Here is a 20,863-nt window from a genome sequence, read left to right on the forward strand (position 1 = left end):
AAGAGGGAGGTGGCTGATACAAGACAGTGGTGATGGATGCACAAATTGTGAATGCATTAAAACCACTGAATTGTACACTTTAAAATGGCTAAAACTGTGAATTTCATGTATATGCATTTTATCTCAGTAAAACAAAAGTTATAAAACGAGGGATGTAGGAGAGTCAGAGTTAGAGAAGGAGACATGAGAACAAAAGCAGAGATCAGAGAGAAGGAGACATCTGAAGACACTACATTCCTCCCTTTAAAGATGAAGGACCATGAGCCAAGGAATGCAGACAGCCTCCAGAGGCTGGAAAAGGTAGGGAAACCAATTCTCCCCTAAAACTTCCAGAAAGAATACAGGCCTGCTGACACCCTAATTTTAGGACTTCTGACCTCTAGAACTGTCAGATAAAAAGTTCTATGTGGTTTAAGCCACCAAGCTTATGGTAATGTTAGAGCTGCAATCAGAAACTAACACAATCCAGTAAGTGCCAAGCACTGAGTTACATACTTTGCCTACTAATATCATTCCATTGACTCCTTGTTGATTCCTTTCATTCATCCAGAAAAGAGACTCTTGAGGCACCTGGCTGGCTCAGTCAATTAAACATCCAACTCTTGGTTTTGGCTCAGGTCATGATCTCACAGTTTGTGGGTTTGAGCCCTGTGTTGGGCTCCACAAGGAGCCTGCTTGGGATTCTCTTTCCTCCTGTCTCTCTGCCCCTTCCCCACTTGTGCTCTCTCTCAAATAAACTTTCAAAAAAAAAAAAAAAAAAAAAAGACTCTTGGTCAAAAATCAGGTAAATCTGTTAAAGTGAAAGTATACATGTACTTTTTTTAAAAAAAGAAGAAAGTTCAAAATGAGGGTGGGGAGTGGGAGGAATGATACTGAGCTGGTCACAGTTAAAAGGCAAGAGAACTCTTCTGGAAACTGTTGGATCTGTGTACTAGATCATGCTGGTATACTAACTCTGAATCTGGGCACCCAACTCAATAACGATTAAGATGCTGGATGAAAATGTATTTTTGGTATCCAGATTCCTATTCTATATTATGAAGACACTCACCTGCAGGCCAAACATGTACTTAATGGTCCTTAAGGCCAAGAGACCACCAAGAGAAGTCTGGGCAGCTGCACGACACCTGCATCTGGTTCTGGACATGGCCATTACTCAATAGTGGCTACCTAGCTGACCACTTCCAAAAGGGAACTGAGGCTTAGTATAACATCCTGAGGCAAACTGGGGTCCTAGTCACCCTATTAGAGTGAAATGTTCTGGAAGATATAAGTAGAACATGGGGAGAAGGGAGAGGAACAGAGGAATAATGAAAGATACAACAGGCCACACATGGTGGCCACAGTGTGTGCGTCTCTGCCTTGCTGGTGCAACACTATGCAGAACTCTGACCTGCTCGAGCACCCAATGCACTGGCTTTTAGTGAGTTGGGTGCCTATACTGGGAGTCAGTACATCAGAGTGATCTAGTGCACAGATCCAACAATTTCAAGAGGGCCGTTTTGCCTTTTCACTTGGGAATAACTTAGGCCCTCATTTTGATCCCTTTTTTTTGGCCTCCATTAAAAAAAAACAAAAAACAAAAAAAAAAAACTACACTCCCAGTTTAAAAGATTTTCTTGATTTCTGACCAGAGGACTCTTTTCTGGATGAATGAGGGGACCAGGCAGGGGATCAATGAAATAATACATGCAAAGTCTATAACTCAGGGCTTGGCACACAGTGGGTGTTCAGCATACGTCAGCGTAGAGGATGCGCAAAAGAAGGGATAGAAGGGACAGAAGTGAAGGTCACAGATCCGGAGGTTAGGAGACGGCTCAGAGAAGGAATATAAGAATGAAATATAAGAAGTGGTGTTGAAGAAGCAAACAGTCAAAACTGTGATCATAAATGAGCAACGTTAGTGAAGGCAAACAGGACATGGATTCGGCAAAGAGAACAGGGAAACGGGAGTCACAGGACCTGCCAAGAGCTCTGGCTCTTGTCACCCACTGCTCTGGAATACTCATTCTGTCACTGATTGAACGTGACATGATTTTCAAATCTGCAAAACTTCTCTGAGCTTCACTTTTCCTTAATTGTCAAATAGAGATAATGGAGGCAAGCATTCACTTCATGTTATTATGAACATTAATAATGCAACTCAAGTGATAAGCTTAGTGACTGGTGCACAGTAAGTACTCAATTAAGTTGGTGCTATTAGAGAATTGTGTCACTATCACCAGGCAGCATTGTAGTAAGGCTAAAAATAATGCACAGAGTAACTTTCTCTTTTCTCCTTGCAGTTTTTGGAAGAATAGCAATCCTTGATCTGTGCCTAAGGCGTACAGGATGCAGCAAAGCTGAAAGTGGAAGCAGCATACCGCAGAGTTTTAGATTTAAGTATTTTAAATTGTAAGGTACTGATGGAAGCTACTTGAGCAAAAATCCAAAATACGGAGTATAAAAAAAAACAAAAACAAAAAACCCCCAAAATACTGAGTATATAATCACTCATCTCTCAGGTTCTTTGGAGCCTGAAATTCAGAGATGCTAGGAATTGTTCATTCTCATAATCCAACACAGCTTTATCTGGTACATAATTAATGGCATACACAATACAGTTTGAATGGGTTACCAGAAATCACTAGTTTAATCAATGCAGGAGTATTTATTCCTTATAATCATACCAATGGAAGATCATTCTCTCATTTCATTCACTCACTGATATCAACCCAATTATCAACACTTTTTGGATATTCAAATTCAGTAAGCATTTTCTATCTTGCCATCAAGGAAAGACACTATGATATACGTCATCAAATCTCTTGTAAAAATCACAAAAGCTCTGACTTGTGGCATTTTCTAAGGGTGGTTACATATGACCTGTGCTGGGTGAATGCATGGTACCACTGGAAATTACCCTTCCCTTTATAACTATTCACAGCCATATGATCAAGCATCTACTATGGAAATTTACAGGAAAATCTGCATCAAACTCTTCAGGCTATAATGCGTATGTAACATATGGTCTTCCTCTACTGTCTACTTCAATCCTCTCTCTTGAATAGAGTGTTTTTTGCCTGTGTTCAGTCTTCTGGAACCTCTTTTTTTCAGTGACTCTTCAAAAACCATTGACATTGTTCTCCAACTATATCTCCAGGGTTTCCCAGCACTCAGCAATTTAACAGAATCAAATTCAGAAGACTCTGGATGTTCTTTTCCTTCCATGTTTTGGTAGCTCAGCTGAGCTGGCTCAGCAGGTCTGATGTAGCTCAAGGGATGGGAATGACACCAGCCACAGAATTGGAAGTCCCCCCCCCCCCCCCTCCACCGTTTCTAACAAGGTCACATCTTCATTCAGAAATCTTCCATTGTTAGACACTCTTATCTATATGCAGAGCCATAAAGGGTAGGGTCCCCTTCAACTGGAAGGCAGGCTACAGTGCATCCATCCACCTGGGGTCCACCTCAACATACCTCTCTGTGAATAAAGTTTCCAAGTTCATTCACAATCAGTCTTTGCCTAACTTTTTCCCTAATAAACACTATTTTGCATCTATACTGTACACTACTAAAGGTGTGTGTCCATGCCTCGTTTATACAACTGTATGGCTGATCCTTAAATAACACGTTTGAACTACATGAGTCCACTTATGTACAGATTTTTTTCCATATGGTAAAAATGTATTTTGGGGCCACCTGGGTGGCTCAGTCAGTTAAGCATCCAACTCTTGGTTTGGGCTCAGGTCATGATCTGACGGCTTTGAGGGTTCAAGCCCCACATCAGGCTCCATGCTGGCAGCATGGAGCCTGCTTGGGATTCTGTCTCTTCCCCTCTCTCTGCCCCTCCCCCACTCATGCTGTCTCTCAAAATAAATAAACTTAAAAAAAATGTATTTTCTCTTATGATTCTCTTAATAACATTTTCTTTTCTCTGACTTACTAAACTAAGAATACAGCATATAACAAGAACAATATAAAAAGTATGTGTTAACTGACTGTTTAAGTTATCAATAAGGTTTCTAGTCAACAGTAAGCTATTAGTAGTTAACTTTCTGGGGAGTCAAGAGTCATATGTGGATTTCTGGCAGTGTAGGGGGTTGGTGTCCCCTAACCCTCATATTATTCAGGAGTCAACTGTATATCTAACTTCTCTGCACCAGAGGCTTGAAGCGCTTTCAAATGCCTGGTTAAGATTTAATTCTTAACCAGCTCTCTCTCTCCTCACTCTTTACAAACTCTAAGATGAAACTGTTAACTCTCTTACAAGTTTGCTAATACTTTCCTTCACCCTTCTCTGACCAAAAGGGTGTTCTTGGGGAGAGGGCGAGGAAGCTTTAAAAAAAGAAAAAAAGAAAACAAATAAAAAATGGGTTTGTTGTAACTTTTCCAAACAATCCAGGATTTGATCAGATGACTTGCTTTTAATAGAATGAGATTTGAAGCAAGGAGGAGGTTGGGGAGAATGAGAAGCCATAGTCAAGGAGCTCTATACCCTCAGAGGACACATGGCTCTAGACCAATAGACAAGTAGAGTGTATGTGTCTAAGTAAGAAGGAAAGAAAGAAATGAATCCAAAATCAAATTCTGCCTGCTCCCAACATTTCCTTACACTAGTTCTGCCCTCTTTTCTTTCTAAAGGTCAAATAGGAAAGCTATCAGATTATTGTTCCCTCAGGCAACAACAGCAAGAGTCACCTTACCAGTGTTCTGTACTGCCCCTCAAAAGAAGGCCAGGTAGTAGAGAGGGCAGGCCGGCTTCCAGAAACATAGCATATACAATTACCAATCGGGCATAGTATCCCCCGGCTCTTTTCATATCCCCCTAACCTCTCTTGAAAAGTTACATCTCCTTCCCTTTCCTGGGTCATCTGTCCCAGACACCCAGCTCTTCAGTAAAAGGTTCAGAAACCTGGTCGACACTGGATTTCCCTGTTCCAGAAGGGAAGGTCACACTGTATGAGCAGACCCAGCATGCTGCTGAGAAGCACAGGGAGAAGCTGCTTCTGTGGAAACCTTCCATCCCCAATGGAAAAAGCAGTGAGTCATAGTCATACACAGAAACATACAACAGTGGCGTCACAGTAAATCATCTGGAATCCTTGGCAGTAGAAATATTGATTCAATATTTTTATATCATTAATGCATGGTTTTGTGTCTTTAACAGTGCCTGCTGATAATGGATGCTTACTCTAACACCAGTTAAAAGGTGAATGCTATATAGGCAAATAGCAAACATTTGTACCTCAACATTAGTTCTATTATAAGGCTATTAAAATTAATTTAGCAATTCTTTAAAGCATCACAATGAGAAACTAAAAACAATTTCTTAAGGTCATTCCCTTGGAAACTAGATGTAAAGGTTTAGGATTATTAGACCAATCTTTAATCAAGTAGGTTAAAAAGGCATTCTTTTTACTGAGTTAGTTATTATTGAAGAACTCCAGCTAATATGATTTTCCCAAATATGCATAAGAGATTGTGTCTCTCTACTCCAGGGTGAGGAGAGCTATCTCTTTGAATAAATGAAAATACACTTTCTTACAGCTTTAAACTCTTCCTTACGTATTTTAATTTAAACAAATAATGTTAATAACCTTAAATCCATGAGAATTTCTTTCCAACGAATATTTGTTCAAAGTCAAAAATGGAAATACTGATTTACTGAATGATCAGCACTGCCTTTTTTTTTTTTTTTAACCCAAATACCTTTAATTCTCCAGAGTTGGAGGGACAAAGGTGAGAAGTACATTCATTAAAACAAAACAAAACAAAACAAAAAACCAAAACCTCACAATATATACATTCTCCCATCTAATTCATAAGTAAGACTCCCACCCACTGGCACTGAAAAGCTGTAATCCCACAAGCAAGAGCCATACCCGTGTGCATGCACTCATGTGAAAATATCACACACACTAAATTGCACTGAGGCCGTGACAACATGCAACTTAGTAATGTGCAATATCTCCACCAGAGCAAGCAGAATGGGAGCATCGGGGAAGAAGGACGTGATGCAAACATTCAGGACGCAGCATGCTCTACAGAGACAAAAATGGTTTGGGGGTTGGGGGTGCATGCCACTAACTCAAAAATTCATGAAACAAAAACCCAAATGAATACACAAACATATTCAATTTAGAAAGACACTTATTCAGAGCTGAGAATCGTAACTGAGGTTCAAAAATTCAACGACACAGTGGTCATCGAGTAGTCACATATTTCGTAAGGCAAAGCTTCAAAAGCCAAGACACTTTTGCTGCCTGGTCATGCAGTTAACTCCCAATTTCAATTCCACTTTGAACTTATTGACGGATCATATAAAATAGGTGAACAATTTCTACTTGACTGCAACACTGATGACAACTAATGATTGATGTTTATAAAATCTGATTTCACTGATAATTTGCAGACTGAACTGCACTCTGAGGACTCTATAATAACATTTTCATAATCACTTGTATAACTTTTCCTCTTAAAATCTCTGTACATAACGAAACATATTCCATCTTGAACACAATCCTTCAGAAGGAAAAATCCAACAAGAGCTCTTAACCCAGAACTCGCTGTTATCTTACATATATGAGAAGGTTCTGCAGAGGCATCTATGTAAAACCTGTGTGTTCTAGGTCTTGCATTTGACCCAGGAAAGAAAAAGACAGAAAGCACTGAGACTGCTAAAAATCATCTGGAGTTGCAATCTTTAACTTACAATAACTTGATATAGCTGTGGTTACACAAATGGGCCAGACAAGTTAACTAGTCTGTACTGTATTTGTCAACTTTGAGAGCCATTAAGATTCTAGTTCTGGTGCTGATGGTTTAAACATTTTCCTATATTAAAAATATGATAAAATAAACGGGTTTTATACCAGTATGCTTTGGAATCAAGACATGGGCTACTGTTATAGCTCATAATTAGTCTGTACAATCCCAAGAAAATAAGGCAAATCTAATTTGTAAAAAGGCATAAATTTCTTATCTCTGTAGATGACCACACTCTTTCTAGCCTCAAATTCTCTTGTGGGCCAAAGACCTGAATTTTTAGCCGTCAGCCTCATGTGTCTACTTAAACAGTCCTAACAGTACCACAAATTTAATTCATCGTCTTCTGCCCCAACCAGCTCCTCCTGGAAGAAGGCACTGTGGTATACTAGAAGAATATATGCTTTCAATCAGCTGGACCGATGTGCAAATCACAGCTCTGCTTACCAACCCAAGCAACCATGACATTAAAATATTAAGTTTAAAACAAAGGAAGTTGGCATATTTGTATAAAAACAAGTGACTCAGTGACAGAGGACGGTCGACCAGCAGTTCACTCTAAGAAAGCAGAACAAGAGAAAATTCAAGAACTGTGATTTGAAAACAGAAAAGCTTTTGTGAGAATAAGAGTCAGTGCTAATAAAGATTACTTCAGGAAAACGAAGTTCTCTTAAGTTCTTAATGGGACAAGGTAGTTATTTTTCTGTAAGGCTTGGCTTAAGTCACACTGACTAAAAGGATTCTGCCAGCCTTTGAAAGAGTTGATTCACTAGTTTCATCCTACTGGGAAGGTTGAAGGTTATTTTTCTTTCTGGCTGAGTTATTTACACAAACTTCTTTGAGTCAGACAGATGTCACTTAGGTAAACTAACGTGAATTTAATGCTAGAGTTTTCAACATCTTATTTACTCAATAAAGATGATAACCAACGGTAGCACAAGCTTAGAAGGAAAGCTAAAGCAAGTACTTTCCCTGAAGACAGCTTCACCCTGCAAACTGTTACAGTAGATAATACACCCCCCAAACCTGGAATCTTTACACAGATGGCCCCATGTGGATACCCAAGAGCACCAAAGAGGATAAGGGCATTTTTAAAATTCTACCTGATGGCTAATAAAGGAAGCAAGATATTGATGAAGACTTTACCCAGGCCTTGCCAGTAGGAGAAAGAAAGAAAACCCAGGAAACTTTCTATGGAAGAATATATTTCAAGAACATGTGTGTTATTTGAATGTAACTGAAGGTTTTCTGGACACCAAAGTGGTATCTTCAACCACTTGTTAAATAAACACAATGAAGAAATAAACCAAGATCAGTCAGAGAGAATTATCCAGTCAAATCAAGATTTCTATGGAAGACTAGTTCTAAGCAACACTATTTGCTTTATAATAATTTTTTTAAAGTTTTATTTTATTTATTTTTGAGAGAGAGAGAGAGGTAGAAGGAGACAGAGAATCCCAAGCAGACTCCACACTGTCAGTGCAGAGCTTGACACGGGCCTCAAACTCACAAACCGTGAGATCATGACCTGAGCAGAGATCAAGGATCTCTTAACCGACTGAGCTACCCAGGTGCCCTTAGCAAGGCTATTTCTTAAAAATAAGTGGAAACATAAATGCCAACCGAAGATTCACTAGTCCAAAATAAGTTTAAGACCACCTGGCTCACAATTATTACAAAAAGAAACTCTAATGGATGACATGAGGATTTAATTTTGGTATAGCTATTCATAAGCAGTAAAAATGTAGTAGAATCCTAATGAGTTCCAAGCAATGGGGGGAAACGGTGGGGAAGGAGTGGAGCTAGGTCTGAGCTGCGAAAGGCCTTTCCCTACCTGAAATGACAAAGAGGAAAAAGGAGGGCAGAAGCCAGTGACTTGAAAAGAGCATATGAAGAAAAAAAAGTTGAGGAATCATCTCATTCAGAAGCCCAGCCTGCAATACATGGACCCCAGAAGACACGGGAAGTTTCTGGCCAGAACCTGTGCTGCATGTCCAGCCCATGACTGAAAAACAACCCAAAACTTTGCATTTCCAGTATGCAAGCTAACTTCACGCAAAGGGCACAGAGCCCAGCTGCAGAGGCAGAGAGGAGGAAACAGAAAGATCACCTCCTCTCCTCCGCTGGACAAAGCCGCAGCTGCTGAGCTCTGAGAAGGGGAGGTGTATGTGTGGCGCAAGAGGGGGCTCTCGCCAGCAAGGGACATGATACCAGGAGCTGCAGCTGGAACAAGAACTGCAGGGGGTGGGGGGGCTGGTGCTCACAGGACTGACGGCAGGATACCGAAACTGAGCTTTTCTCATCACACTTGCACTGCTCGCATTATTCTCTCAAAAGGAAATTAAAAATTTTGGAAATGCCAGGGTCTGTCACTAGTTTGGCACTGACTGGTATTAGAAAGGCTGAGACTAAAAACAGGCTTCTCAGAGAAAGCAGTGTCTGAAGGAAATAAGAAGAGCATAAATCTTATCCCTACCTGATGGCTTCTTCCACAGACTGGCCAATAATATTAGAAGAAGGACCAGGCTGAGATAGTGGTGTCAGGCTTATCACCCACTTCACTGGCTTGTAGTACTCATCACTGGAACTTAACAGATAAAATAGTGTGGTCAGGAAAATTATCTGCAAAACAAAGGACAGTATCTCCTAAAAAGTCACATTTGGAAACTACAGGAAGGAAACACACATGGAACCAAGAATATGCTTCACTGTGGAACGAGAGGTAACATGCTCATGTTGACATGTACATACCAGAGACAGCACAAAATTGAGAAGGGCCGTCCCGCTGTAGAAGAGGATGGTCAGGAGCGTGGTGACCGTGGTGAAAAGCAGGCTCACGTTCCGGCTCATAACAATCCACAGAGACTCCAAGATCTGATGAAGAGGGAGAGCTGGACATCAGAACTAATCCTGAGGAAAGATGTTCCTACGGCTATCTACTGTGCTTTCAATACAAGTGTGTTTGTACCAGAAAATGAAAAGACAAGAACTGAATATTATTTTATGAAAAAAAAATGTATCATCTGGAAACATTTGAACATTGTATAGTAAGGAAAATGGTTAAGAAAATCATGGTGAATCTAGCTCCAAATCCAGGTAGCCATTAAAGATATCTATAATATAACACAGAAAAACATTTTATGACATAATGGTATTTTAAAACGCAGGAAACGGGGCATCTGGGTGGCTCAGTCAGTTAAGCTTCTAACTTTGGCTCATGTCATGATCTCGTAGTTCGTGGGTTTGAGCCACATCAGGCTCTGTTCTGACAGCTCAGAGCCTGGAGCCTGCTTCAGATTCTGTCTGCCTCTCTCTCTGCCTTTCCTCCACTTGCGGTCTGTCTCTCTCTCTCTCTCCCCAAAATAAACACTAAAAAATCATAATTAAAAAAATAAAAAACAAAAAGCAGGAAACAAAAATTTTATACATAACATGATTGTAACTATGTAAAAATGGTATGTGGAGAAAAAATACCTACAGGAAAATATGCCAGAATGCAACCTGTGTAGAATCACAAGTGCAGATGTGAACACTCTGTATTTGTTCAGTATTTGTTTTATTAGCTGCCTCCCGCCTTTGCCATCTCCAACTTAGATTCACGTACAAAAATAAAAGCATCACTTTGATGTTTTCACTAAAATCACAATAAATATAACAGACAGCATCAAGGGCAGAGCTCTATAGCTGAAAATCTTTTTTCAGATAGATGATGCCCCTACTGAGTTCCTTTGATCCATCACCTGCAAATTCACTAGAATCAGTTATTAAAATGATCATTACTGTATGTTAATTATCACTAGAGGAAGAGGTATAGAATCTGGGATACACCTAGGTTTTAATTTCCTATCTTCTCAGAAACTTAAATTCCCTCATGACAGCGTCTGTCCCCTATGAGAGAAGCACTGCAGATGATACCATCTTCATTTTAAAGACAGACAAACTGAAGCTCAGAGATTTTTTAAAACTTGCCCAAGGGCCTTGGAGCTAATAATTGGAACTAGAGCTGGGACCAGAAATCTAACGTCTGATTTTATTTTGGTGTGCCCTTTCCAAAACAGCAGCTCTGTTTTTTGTCATATGTGCAAGTTCCACCATCTGTTCTCTGAAAGGCCTATCCATTCCTTTCCTATCTCAAATGTATCATTTATAAAGACATATTTTGTTGTCCCAGGCATTTGTTGCAAACCTCAGCTCAGTCTTCATAGGAGAGCTTTTGCAGGCTGGTTTCATTTACAATAACTCCTTACATAAAATCTTCAAAATGCTTTGCAATGCCTACAAAAATATGCATGACTGGCCATTTGACCCTGTGGGATAAAGAATGGATGAATAATGACACTGATTCCAAGAAACGAGCCAACAATACCCTTATTTGTAATTTTTACATGCATTCTTTTGGGGGCTTCTGGCATTTTGGAATTTTTATTAAAAAAAATCTTTAAATAGTTTCTGGGTCACACTGATAGGAAATACCCTGTGACAAGTCTTAAGAAATTAACTGAATATGTTAATTGTAGACTGACTGTCTCCAACAACAATCAAGTAACCTTTCTGTGTACCCAAGGGGATTAGGAAGAAAGGTTCAGACCATGAGAGCTATTGGATATTACAAGAATATAAGCAGAAATAAAAAATTTGATCAAGGGTTGACTTTGATGCCTTAAGACTTTTTTTCTGATGAGACAGGTGGTGACATTAAAGAATGTGATTTTTTGGGGGCACGTGGGCAGCTCAGTCGCTTAAGCGTCCGACTTCAGCTCAGGTCATGATCTCATGGTTCATGGGTTTGAGCACGTCAGGCTCTGTGCTGACAGCTAGCTCAGAGCCTGGAGCCTGCTTCAGATTCTGCATCTCCCTCTCTCTCTGACCCTTCCCTGCTCACGCTGTCTCTCTCTCTCTCTCTCTCTCTCTCTCTCTCAGAAATAAACAAAACATTTTTTAAAAATTTAAAAAAGAATGTGATTTTTTTATACTCCATAAGAAAATGTCTTGATATTTAGATGATGTACAGAAATCAGTGAACCAATATTCCAAATGACCATTTCATATTACAGAAGCATATAAAAGTAAATGACCCATTTCTAGTCAAGATAGATCAATGGACTTCAGTGTAAGGCAGTACGAAAAGTTTATATTGATATGGTTTCAAATTCTACACTGCAACTAACATTTAAGAAGTACGATTTGTTGAGTTTTGGTGTAGTATCAAAGAATAGCCACAATTATCTGAAAAGGCTATTAAAAGAGTCCCCTCTTTTCCAACTACCTATCTGTATGTGGCTGGATTTTCCTCATATACTTCAATCAAAACAACGTATTGCAATAGACTGAATGCAGAGGCAGACAGGAGATTCTAGACATTAAAGAGATTTGCAAAAAAGTAAAAGAAAGCCACTCTTCTCACGGAATCATTTTTTGTTTTGGAAAATGGTCATTTTGCAGATGCAAAATATGTGTTGATATATAATGTTATTTTTTGTGAATTAATACATATTTGCAAAGGTCTCAGGTTTAACTGCTAAAACAATAATAATCAATAGATCCCGCATAAACAAAAACTCTGCAGTCCTCAGACTAACAAGTTTGACAGCCACTGGACTAGAGAAAACAGAGGCAAGGGATCACCAAACATATAAACTCTTAGAACTGAAGGACATGCATTTCTAGATTTAACTCCACACTGTGATAGCTTTATTAGGTGAGTGGGAAGAAGGGCAAGTGTGAGTGCAGGGATGTGGGAAGGAAGTGAAAGTTATAAGAAAACCCCAAAGGTGATACAAGAGAGCACTGAGGGACTTCAGAATCACATCTTTATCTCCATCTTCCATATCGGGAAGCCAAAAGATAATACCTAAAATTGCAAAACCAAGAAATACCAGCATAAATATTATTTTGGAAATTTAGAGATCAACACCCAGAGAAAACTAAAAGAATTGACGGTGGTTTCCAGAAAATGAGACTGACATGGAGAAGCACAAAGCAGGGCACTTTTTTTTTTTAGTGAAAATCTTAAACTATTATTGACTCTCTGCTGTGGTCATCTATTAGTTTGATAAAATTAAATTTAAAAAAATCTACCACTGCAGGGCACCTGGATGGCTCAGCCAGTAGAATGTGCAACTTTTGATCTCGGGGTTGAGTCTGAGCCCCATATTGAGTGTAGAGATTACTTAAATTCTTTAAAAAAAAAAAAAATCTAGCATTGCAAACCTCAACATCTGTTAACTTGATGAAAGTCACGAGTCTGTTCACATGAAAGCTCCTCTCCTCTCTGTGAAAAGCCACATGCCAGGACACTTTATAAAACACACTGCGGAACCAAGAGTCGTTCTTAAAACTTCAGCAAGGCTGCAAGCTGTTCCTTGCTGCCTTCGACCCTATGGCAAACAAGGCAGAGGTGGGTGGTGCATGGTGGGAAAATGGGTGGACGATAACAAGTTGAGCCTCTGAGGAACATCCAGTCTTTCTAAGGTAACGAACCAGATTTCCATCTGCCAAAGACTTTGCGTACCAGTAAGGTCTTTCTCTAGTGGTCCAGCTTGGGGACATTCTAGTCAGCCCACGGGTACAGAGGGATACATATCTCAGAATCCGAGAGCCCACAACACTTCACATATGCCTCCTGATTCAGCATTTCCTGGCTACTCTTCAACCACAGAGAAGGCACCAGGGGACCTACTCCTGAGGCCTAATCGTCTTCAGACATCTTTCTAGTGCATTTTGTACTCTCAAAATGGCAAAATGCCGTGGCATTAAAAACAAGGTAACTAAAGGCCTCTACATGTGCAAAGAACACCGGAAATCAGAATTTCTATTTTTATGTCTAAGCTCCGTTTAACTAAAAATTCTATTTCTTACCGAAAGAAATGTCTCAATGTTCTCGTGAACAAAGGAAGCGATATCCTGCCAGTCCAAGATGTCTCCCAGCCAGCTATTCTGACGGTTTATATGCATCTTGTGTCCTTTGTGCCTTCCAGAATGTGTTACGTTCTATGGAATAAAACAATTTGGATGGGAAATCTCCAAAAGGATAAGATGTATAAATACTCTATTTTGTTTTTATGTCCACTTGAGTACTTGAGTACCTGGTCACTCAAAGGTGATAAACTGCATTATTTAAGAAATCAGCTAAGAATTCTACCTGAAGACCCAAAACATGAATACATTTTTCTGTTTACCTTTTAGATGCCACCTGTCAGCTGAGCTCAAGCACTTCCTTTTTAATGCGTTTATGAACACCCTTCATTCCTCAATATGTACAACTGTACACCAACACAGCATTTTGTGGTTTTTTTTCTCTTTTTCTTTCCTCTACCTTTTTGAGGGTCCCCATTTTTGCTTTTTTCCTCCTTTCCTCATCCCCCCTAATTATTAACCTTCCATACAAGATAAAGAAAGGAGGAAAGAGGAATATAAAGTACACTAAAAACCAATACAATGTTATATGTCAATTATATCTCAACAAAATGGGGGGGGGGGTAAATGAAAAAGAAACAAAAATGGGAGAAAAATCTAACTCACCAACATGGAAAAGAAATACATTGCCAAGAATGCAGGAATGCCTGCTTCGATCCTTTGTCCCCCAACTTTGCCCCTCCCCTATTTCCCCCTCTCTCTCAAAAATAAATAAAAAGTTTTTTTAAAAAGTAAAATGGGGGCGCCTGGGTGGCTTAGTCGGTTGAGCATCCGACTTTCGCTTAGGTCACGATCTCGCGGTTCGTGGGTTCGAGCCCCGCGTCGGGCTCTGTGCTGACTGCCAGCTCAGAGCCTGGAGCCTGTTTCAGTCTGTGACTCCCTCTCTCTCTGGCCCTCCCCTGCTCATGCTGTCTCTCTCTCTCTCTCCTAGAAATAAATAAAACATTAAAAAAAATTTTTTAAAAAATAAAAAAAATAAAAAGTAAAATGAACAGAGGACAGAATACAATACAGCACAGAGACAGGTGGGTTCCACCATGGAGATTAACCATCAACTCAAGCTGACTTACAGTGACCTGAGGTTTAAGACCCTATAGCTTCAAAATTTCAATAAATGACAACCCAATGTTAATATTGATCTAGTTAATATCTATTGAGTCAATGAATCTGTAAAAGGACTTTATTAGTTTATAATTGAAATCATTTAATAAAATAACTTACCTTTACAAACCAAGAATGATACAATCTGTCCCAAAGTTCTAGTACTTGCTTTTCAATCACAGCAGTATTGTTCACCTTATCTCCCAGAATTTTATGAAGCTGGAAGAAATACGGATATAATCTGCTTTACTATTTCAGGCAACAATCCAATAAAATTAATTTATGCTGGGTCTTTACATTTGTTCCAAATCAAATGAAAATGTTCCAGACTATTTAATTGCCTCTAGCCATCTTACAATCTTTTCTTAAACTCTGTACTCTTCAATATTCCCAGCAAATTTCCTTGCCTTTCTTGGCTTTTTGCTTTCCTCTATTTTTGGGTGTCTAAGAGCGCCACTTCAGGTTGTAAGAGAAAGGTACATATGAAGCCATGATCACTGACTTAGCAAATCTTATCTGGCCAGAGAAAAATATGTTGCATGTGGTCCAAGTGTCCATCCATTACACAGAAATGTTACATTTATCACTGGTGTAAGAATTACCACAGAACTTTAAGTAAAATTTTAGGGCCTTAGCTATAAACACAAATATTCCCCAGACTTTGCTGAGAGGCATCAGGTCTAAGACTGATGAGACTGGCTTCAGGGTTTATGGGAATCAAGTACAGTGAAACATGCTAACTTTGAGGAAAGTTACTCATTATGATACCCCACGTTTTGTTATTAGAACCATAGCATAAGGGTGCCTGGGTGGCTCAGTTGGTTGAGTGTCCAACTCTTGATTTTGGTTTAGGTCATGATCTCAGGGTCATGAGATAGAGCCCTGCATTGTGCTCCATGCTTCCATGCTGGGTGTGGAGCCTGCTTAAGATTCTCTCTTTCTCTCTCTCTCTCTCTCTCTCTCTCTCCCCTCCCTCCCTCCCCTTCCCCCTCTCCCTTCTCCCTCCCCCTCCCCCTTCCCTCCCTCTGCCCCCCCACACCTACTTGAACACTCTAAAAACAAACAAACAAACAAGCACTGGTGGTGGCTCAGTCAGGTAAGCATCTGACTTCGGATCAGGTCATGATATCGCGGTTTTTGAGTTCCAGCCCCATGCTGGACTCTGTGCTGACAGCTCAGAGCCTGGAACCTACTTCGGTTTCTGTGTCTCCCTTCCTCTCTCTGCCCCTCCTCTGCTTGCACTCTGTCTCTCTCTCTCTCAAAAATAAACTAAAAAAAATTAAACAAAACAAAAACACCATAGTATAATAGTAAAAAGTTTTTTGAAAAGATAAACACTGATTTGTAGTCCCACTTCCTTACCACAAATGCTTCAATTTTTCCATATCCTCTGAAACTTTGTGTTTATAAATATAACTTAGAGTTTTTCATCACTTCATCACTTTTATCTTTACTTTTAATGGTTCCATGTTATTTTCTTTGTTTGTTTGTTTTTAAAGATTTTTAAGTAATCTCTACGTCCAAGGCGGGGCACAAACTCCAACTCCAAGATCAAGAGTTGCACTCTATCAAATGAGTCAGCCAGGAGCCCCAGTTCTTAAGTTCTGATATTATTTTATCATTACCCAGTCAGAGGCTATGGAGATGGTTCCCAATTTTTAGTGTCACAAGTAACACGGCAGTGAACGTCCTTACACACAACTTTTTTCTTATTATTCATAGTATGATAAATATATAGGGACCAAAGGAAATAGGTATTTTAATGGCTCTTGCTATGCACGGTCTTTTATAGGGATCATACCAATTAACATTTTCCAACATTGTACGATTAAGCCAATTTTCCCAAAGCCTAACAGACTGATAAATTTTTAGACAGTTTAATAGCTGTGAAATTGTAACCAATCATTTATACTTTTCTTCTTTAGGTATGAGAATAACCACCTTTCCATGTTGGTTTTCAATGAGTATTTTCTTTTGTGTGGCCTATCCACATCTTTTGGTCACATGATGCTGCCCTTATATATATATCTGATATATATATCTGAGCCAGTTTTTAGACTTATATAACACAAACATATCTGCCCAATATTTTCCTCTATATTTTATTTATAAACCAAACACAAATTAGTAAATATAATAAAAGCCATTTATCTTTGTGTAGCATTTTACAACTTACAATGGCTTTCACCTACATTACGTGATCATTACAACAACCCCAAGAGTTAGGCAGCAAAAGGTCTTTATCACCTTTGTTCTTTCAAGATGAGAAGGCAGGCCTAGAAAGAACCTAGAACAGGCCCAGGTCAGGCAGCTAACTGGCAGAGGAATCTTTCAACTACAGCATATATAACCTATGAACAAAAAACACCTAACACAGCAATTTCCCCAAAATAACTAAAAGTCACAATTACCCCTAGTCTTCTTCCTTTTAATTACTTTAAAGTTGTCTTTTGGGCATCATGAGTGCCAGACACTCACAGACTTCCTACTACTAATTCTTTCTGTTCCTCTCCGCTTAGTTTCCGAGATCCCCCCCCACCGCCTTTAACCAGAAGAGCCCCCAGTCTAGGCTGTCTGCACAGTAGCCTTTGTCGCAGTAAAGCACTCTCTCAAACTGGCATCCACTTTAGCACAGCTTAGCAGTGAACAACTCTACAACACGACAACTATTAAGGCAAATTTCGGTATCATTTCAGCCTTGTGGTGCCGCCAACCACAGGAGGACATCACAGACCTGGACCACCACCCTGCAACGTCACAGTATGTATCACAAGTCACAAGGAAGACGGGACCAGAGAGCATGGAGCCTGACGGCCATATCACTGCTGCCAGAAGAATCACCAAAGCACAGCTCCTGTTGGTGGTGTGTGAGAGGTTCTTTGCAGATGAAAGACCATGACGCTCTAAGAGCAGTCAGAATGCCATTTGAGTGCTGTGTAACTGAAGGTGAATAACCTCATCTATAAAATGGGGATGGTAAGGCGGTAGGCAGTTTTCTGTTCTCACTTTGCTTGGAATCTTGACAGCCATTGGCCACAGCGTGACCAAGTCTTTCTTGAAATCTCTTCTCTCAGAAAGACAGATACCATATGTTTTCACTTATAAGTGGGTCAGGAGAAACTTAGCAGAGGACCATGGGGGAGGAGAAGGGGAAAAATAGTTGGGGAGAGGGAGGGAGGCAAACCATGAGAGGCTCTTGAATACTGACAACAAACTGAGGGCTGATGGGGCTGGGGGAGAAGAGAGGGGGGTGATGAGCATGGAGGAGGGCACTTGTGGGATGAGCACTGGCTGTTATATGGAAACCAACTTGATAATAAACTATGAAAGAAAAAAAAATCTTCTCTCAACCTCTAAGACAAACACAGGCTGTTCACCACCTTCCCCCCCTCCCCCCACTCCTCCTCCCTCATCTTCTCTGCTGACTTGCTTCTGTGACCTTCAAAAGCTTAAGTGCTCTAAGAATCCATCTTTGGCCCTCTTCTATCTGTACTTTCTCCTTAGGTCATATCATGGGATAAACTGTATCCCTCCTAAATCCTAACCCCCGCTCACCCTGTACCTTAGAATGTGACTGTATCTGGAGATAAGATCTTTAAAGAGGTAATCAAATTAAAATGGCTTCATCAGGATGGGCTCTAATCCAATATGATCAGTATCCTTATAAAAAGAGGCAATTAGGAGACAGCCACGCGCAGACAGAAGACTATGTGAAGAAGACTCAGGGATCTACAAGCCAAGGAGAGAGGTCTCATAAGAAACCAATTCCACCACCACCTTGATCTTGGACTTTCAGCCTGCAGAACTGTGAGAAAATAAATTTCAGTTGTCTGCACACCCAGTCTATAGTACTTTGTTATGATAGTCTTATCATACTAACACAGTTCACTTCCACTGATGGGTAGAATGAATCTGATGATACTCAAACTTCCACCTACACCCCAGATCTCTCCCCTGAGCCCCGGCTATGTATGTCCAAATACCTTTTCTGATATCTCGACTTAGATATCTGATAGGCATCTCAAACTTCACATGCCCCAAAAAGAATTACAGCTTGATCTATCTGTATCCTCCCTGGCCCCCCACCACCTCCAAGGTCTTTTCATCTCAGTAAGTGGCACAACTACCCTTCCAGTTGGGTGAACCAAAAACTTCCTTCCCTTTCATTCCATATCTAATCCATGTCAGAACTGCCTCAGAAATACATGCTAAATGTGACCATTTCTCTCAATTCCCACTTCTACCATCCTAGTTCAAGTTCTCAACATCTCCCCTGGACTGTTGGAATAATATTATTTTAGCCAGGGCCATGCCTTCTCCATTCCTGCCTATCTCTCCATAAAGGAGCCAAAATGAGCTTTCAATATCCTAAATCAGGTCACATCCCTTTCTTTTTTAAATCCATATTTACCTTTATAACGAAAAAAGAGTCCCAACCTCTTGTTATGACCTGTGGCTAAGTCACGTCACCACATGCCCTGTTCCAGCCACACTGGCCTTCTTTCTTTCCTTCAACCAAGCTTCTTCCAATCTCAGACCCTTTGAATTTTCTGTGCCCACAACTTGAAACTTTCTTTTCCCAGATCTCCAGTCTTAATGAAAACATCACCTTCTCAGAGACACTCTGTCTCCAGCTAAAGCATCACCCTGGGTCACTCTCTACCATGTTACCTGGTCACAATACTTTTCGATCTGAAATGGTTACTTGTTGACATGTTTCATGTCTACCCCTGCTCACCAGAGTCAGCTCCGGGAGGGTGGTAACTCTTTCTGGTCTCCTGCTTCTCCCCAGCACTTAGGACACTGCCTGGCACATTTGGGGACTACTGTCACTTTCTTCATTCTAGTCATGAGAGAAGGGACAGAGATAACCCACTCATGGCTTATTCTCTTGCTGTCTCAGGGTAGCACCTCCAGGTACAAATTTTGGAAAAAACCTATGAGGCAGAAAGGTTAGCTCAAACAAGGATGTTGAGTGAAGAAAGTAAAGTGGATTTGAGAAAACCGCAAACTAGCAGGCCTTGGTAGAACCCAGATAAAGCACAGAGGACACGGGAGATCAGGCTGACAGAGTAGACGGGCAGGTAGACAGGAACCTCTCTGCTCACACCTAAGCATACCCTAAAAAACTTTCTTCCCTTTCTGGGCATGACCTTTTTCCAAAGCTTCAGACCCTTCTACACATTCGCTCCCAGGACCCAATTCTTACATGATTCTTAGTTGGATAAGATCTGAGCTTATTAGAAAAGCTACCCCTACAATTTCAGTGGATCTTTTTTTTTTTTTAACAACTTTATTGAGATGTATCACACACCTTACAATTCACCCACCTAAGTGTACTAATTCAATAGTTTCTTGTAGTATATTCAAACTTAAGCAACCATCATCACAATGAATTGTTAAACATTTTCATTACTCCAAAAGGAAACTCCATACTTCTTAGCAATCACTCCACCATTTCCCCCAATCTTCCCTACCCCCTGGAAACCACTACTCTACTGTCTGTCTCTATAGATATGCTTCTTCTGGATGTTTCATACAAAAGGAATCATATGTATGCGGTCTTTTATGACTACTTCTTTTACTTGGCATAATGTTTTCAAGGTTCATCTACATTGTAGAATGTATCAGTGCTTCCTTCCTTTTTATGGACAGATAATAGTGTATAGATACACCACATTTTATTTATCCATTCGTCAGTCAATAGACATTAAATGGTTGGTTTTAGATATTATCTTCATGTCTTCTAAATTAGGACCACAAATATGTTACCATCTTTGTTAGCAATACCCATCTCTCTTCAGCTGGCTTCCCTTTTAGAGTCTTGAACAAAGGTTTCAAATCTATCTTTTCTCTAAGTAATTTCTAAGGAACACTCTCCAGCTTTCCCCAAGTAGGTAGATTTCCAGAATACAAATTTCTCCCAAATATATAAACCAAAAACTTAAATGCTATGCTTTCAGCAGAGTAAGTCAGCCAATATATTTCTAGAGATCTAAGACTTCTGCAATGGCTGGATCTTCTCTGATGACAGTTATGAGATCTATACCTATAGACTTATCTTTCACTTATTCAGCAAGTATTTTTTGAAGACTTCCAT

At 40.0% G+C, this 20,863-nt stretch overlaps 1 protein-coding gene across 2 annotated transcripts in view; it reads right to left on the reverse strand.

Annotated features, from left to right (window-relative positions):
* TMEM245 (transmembrane protein 245) overlaps positions 1-20,863 on the reverse strand; it is a 93,775-nt gene that overhangs the window by 23,677 nt on the left and 49,235 nt on the right. For both annotated transcript variants that reach the window (XM_039240664.1, XM_039240657.1), the window contains 4 exons: positions 14,884-14,982; positions 13,606-13,737; positions 9,499-9,621; positions 9,224-9,369 (listed from right to left, as the gene is read on the reverse strand). In XM_039240664.1, coding sequence (XP_039096595.1) covers positions 9,224-9,369; positions 9,499-9,621; positions 13,606-13,737; positions 14,884-14,982 — 500 coding nt within the window. The remainder of the gene's footprint in view (positions 1-9,223; positions 9,370-9,498; positions 9,622-13,605; positions 13,738-14,883; positions 14,983-20,863) is intronic.

This window comes from Hyaena hyaena, unplaced genomic scaffold (assembly GCF_003009895.1).
Source record: "Hyaena hyaena isolate Hyena2069 unplaced genomic scaffold, ASM300989v1 scaffold_6, whole genome shotgun sequence".
Taxonomy (NCBI): Eukaryota; Metazoa; Chordata; class Mammalia; order Carnivora; family Hyaenidae; genus Hyaena; species Hyaena hyaena.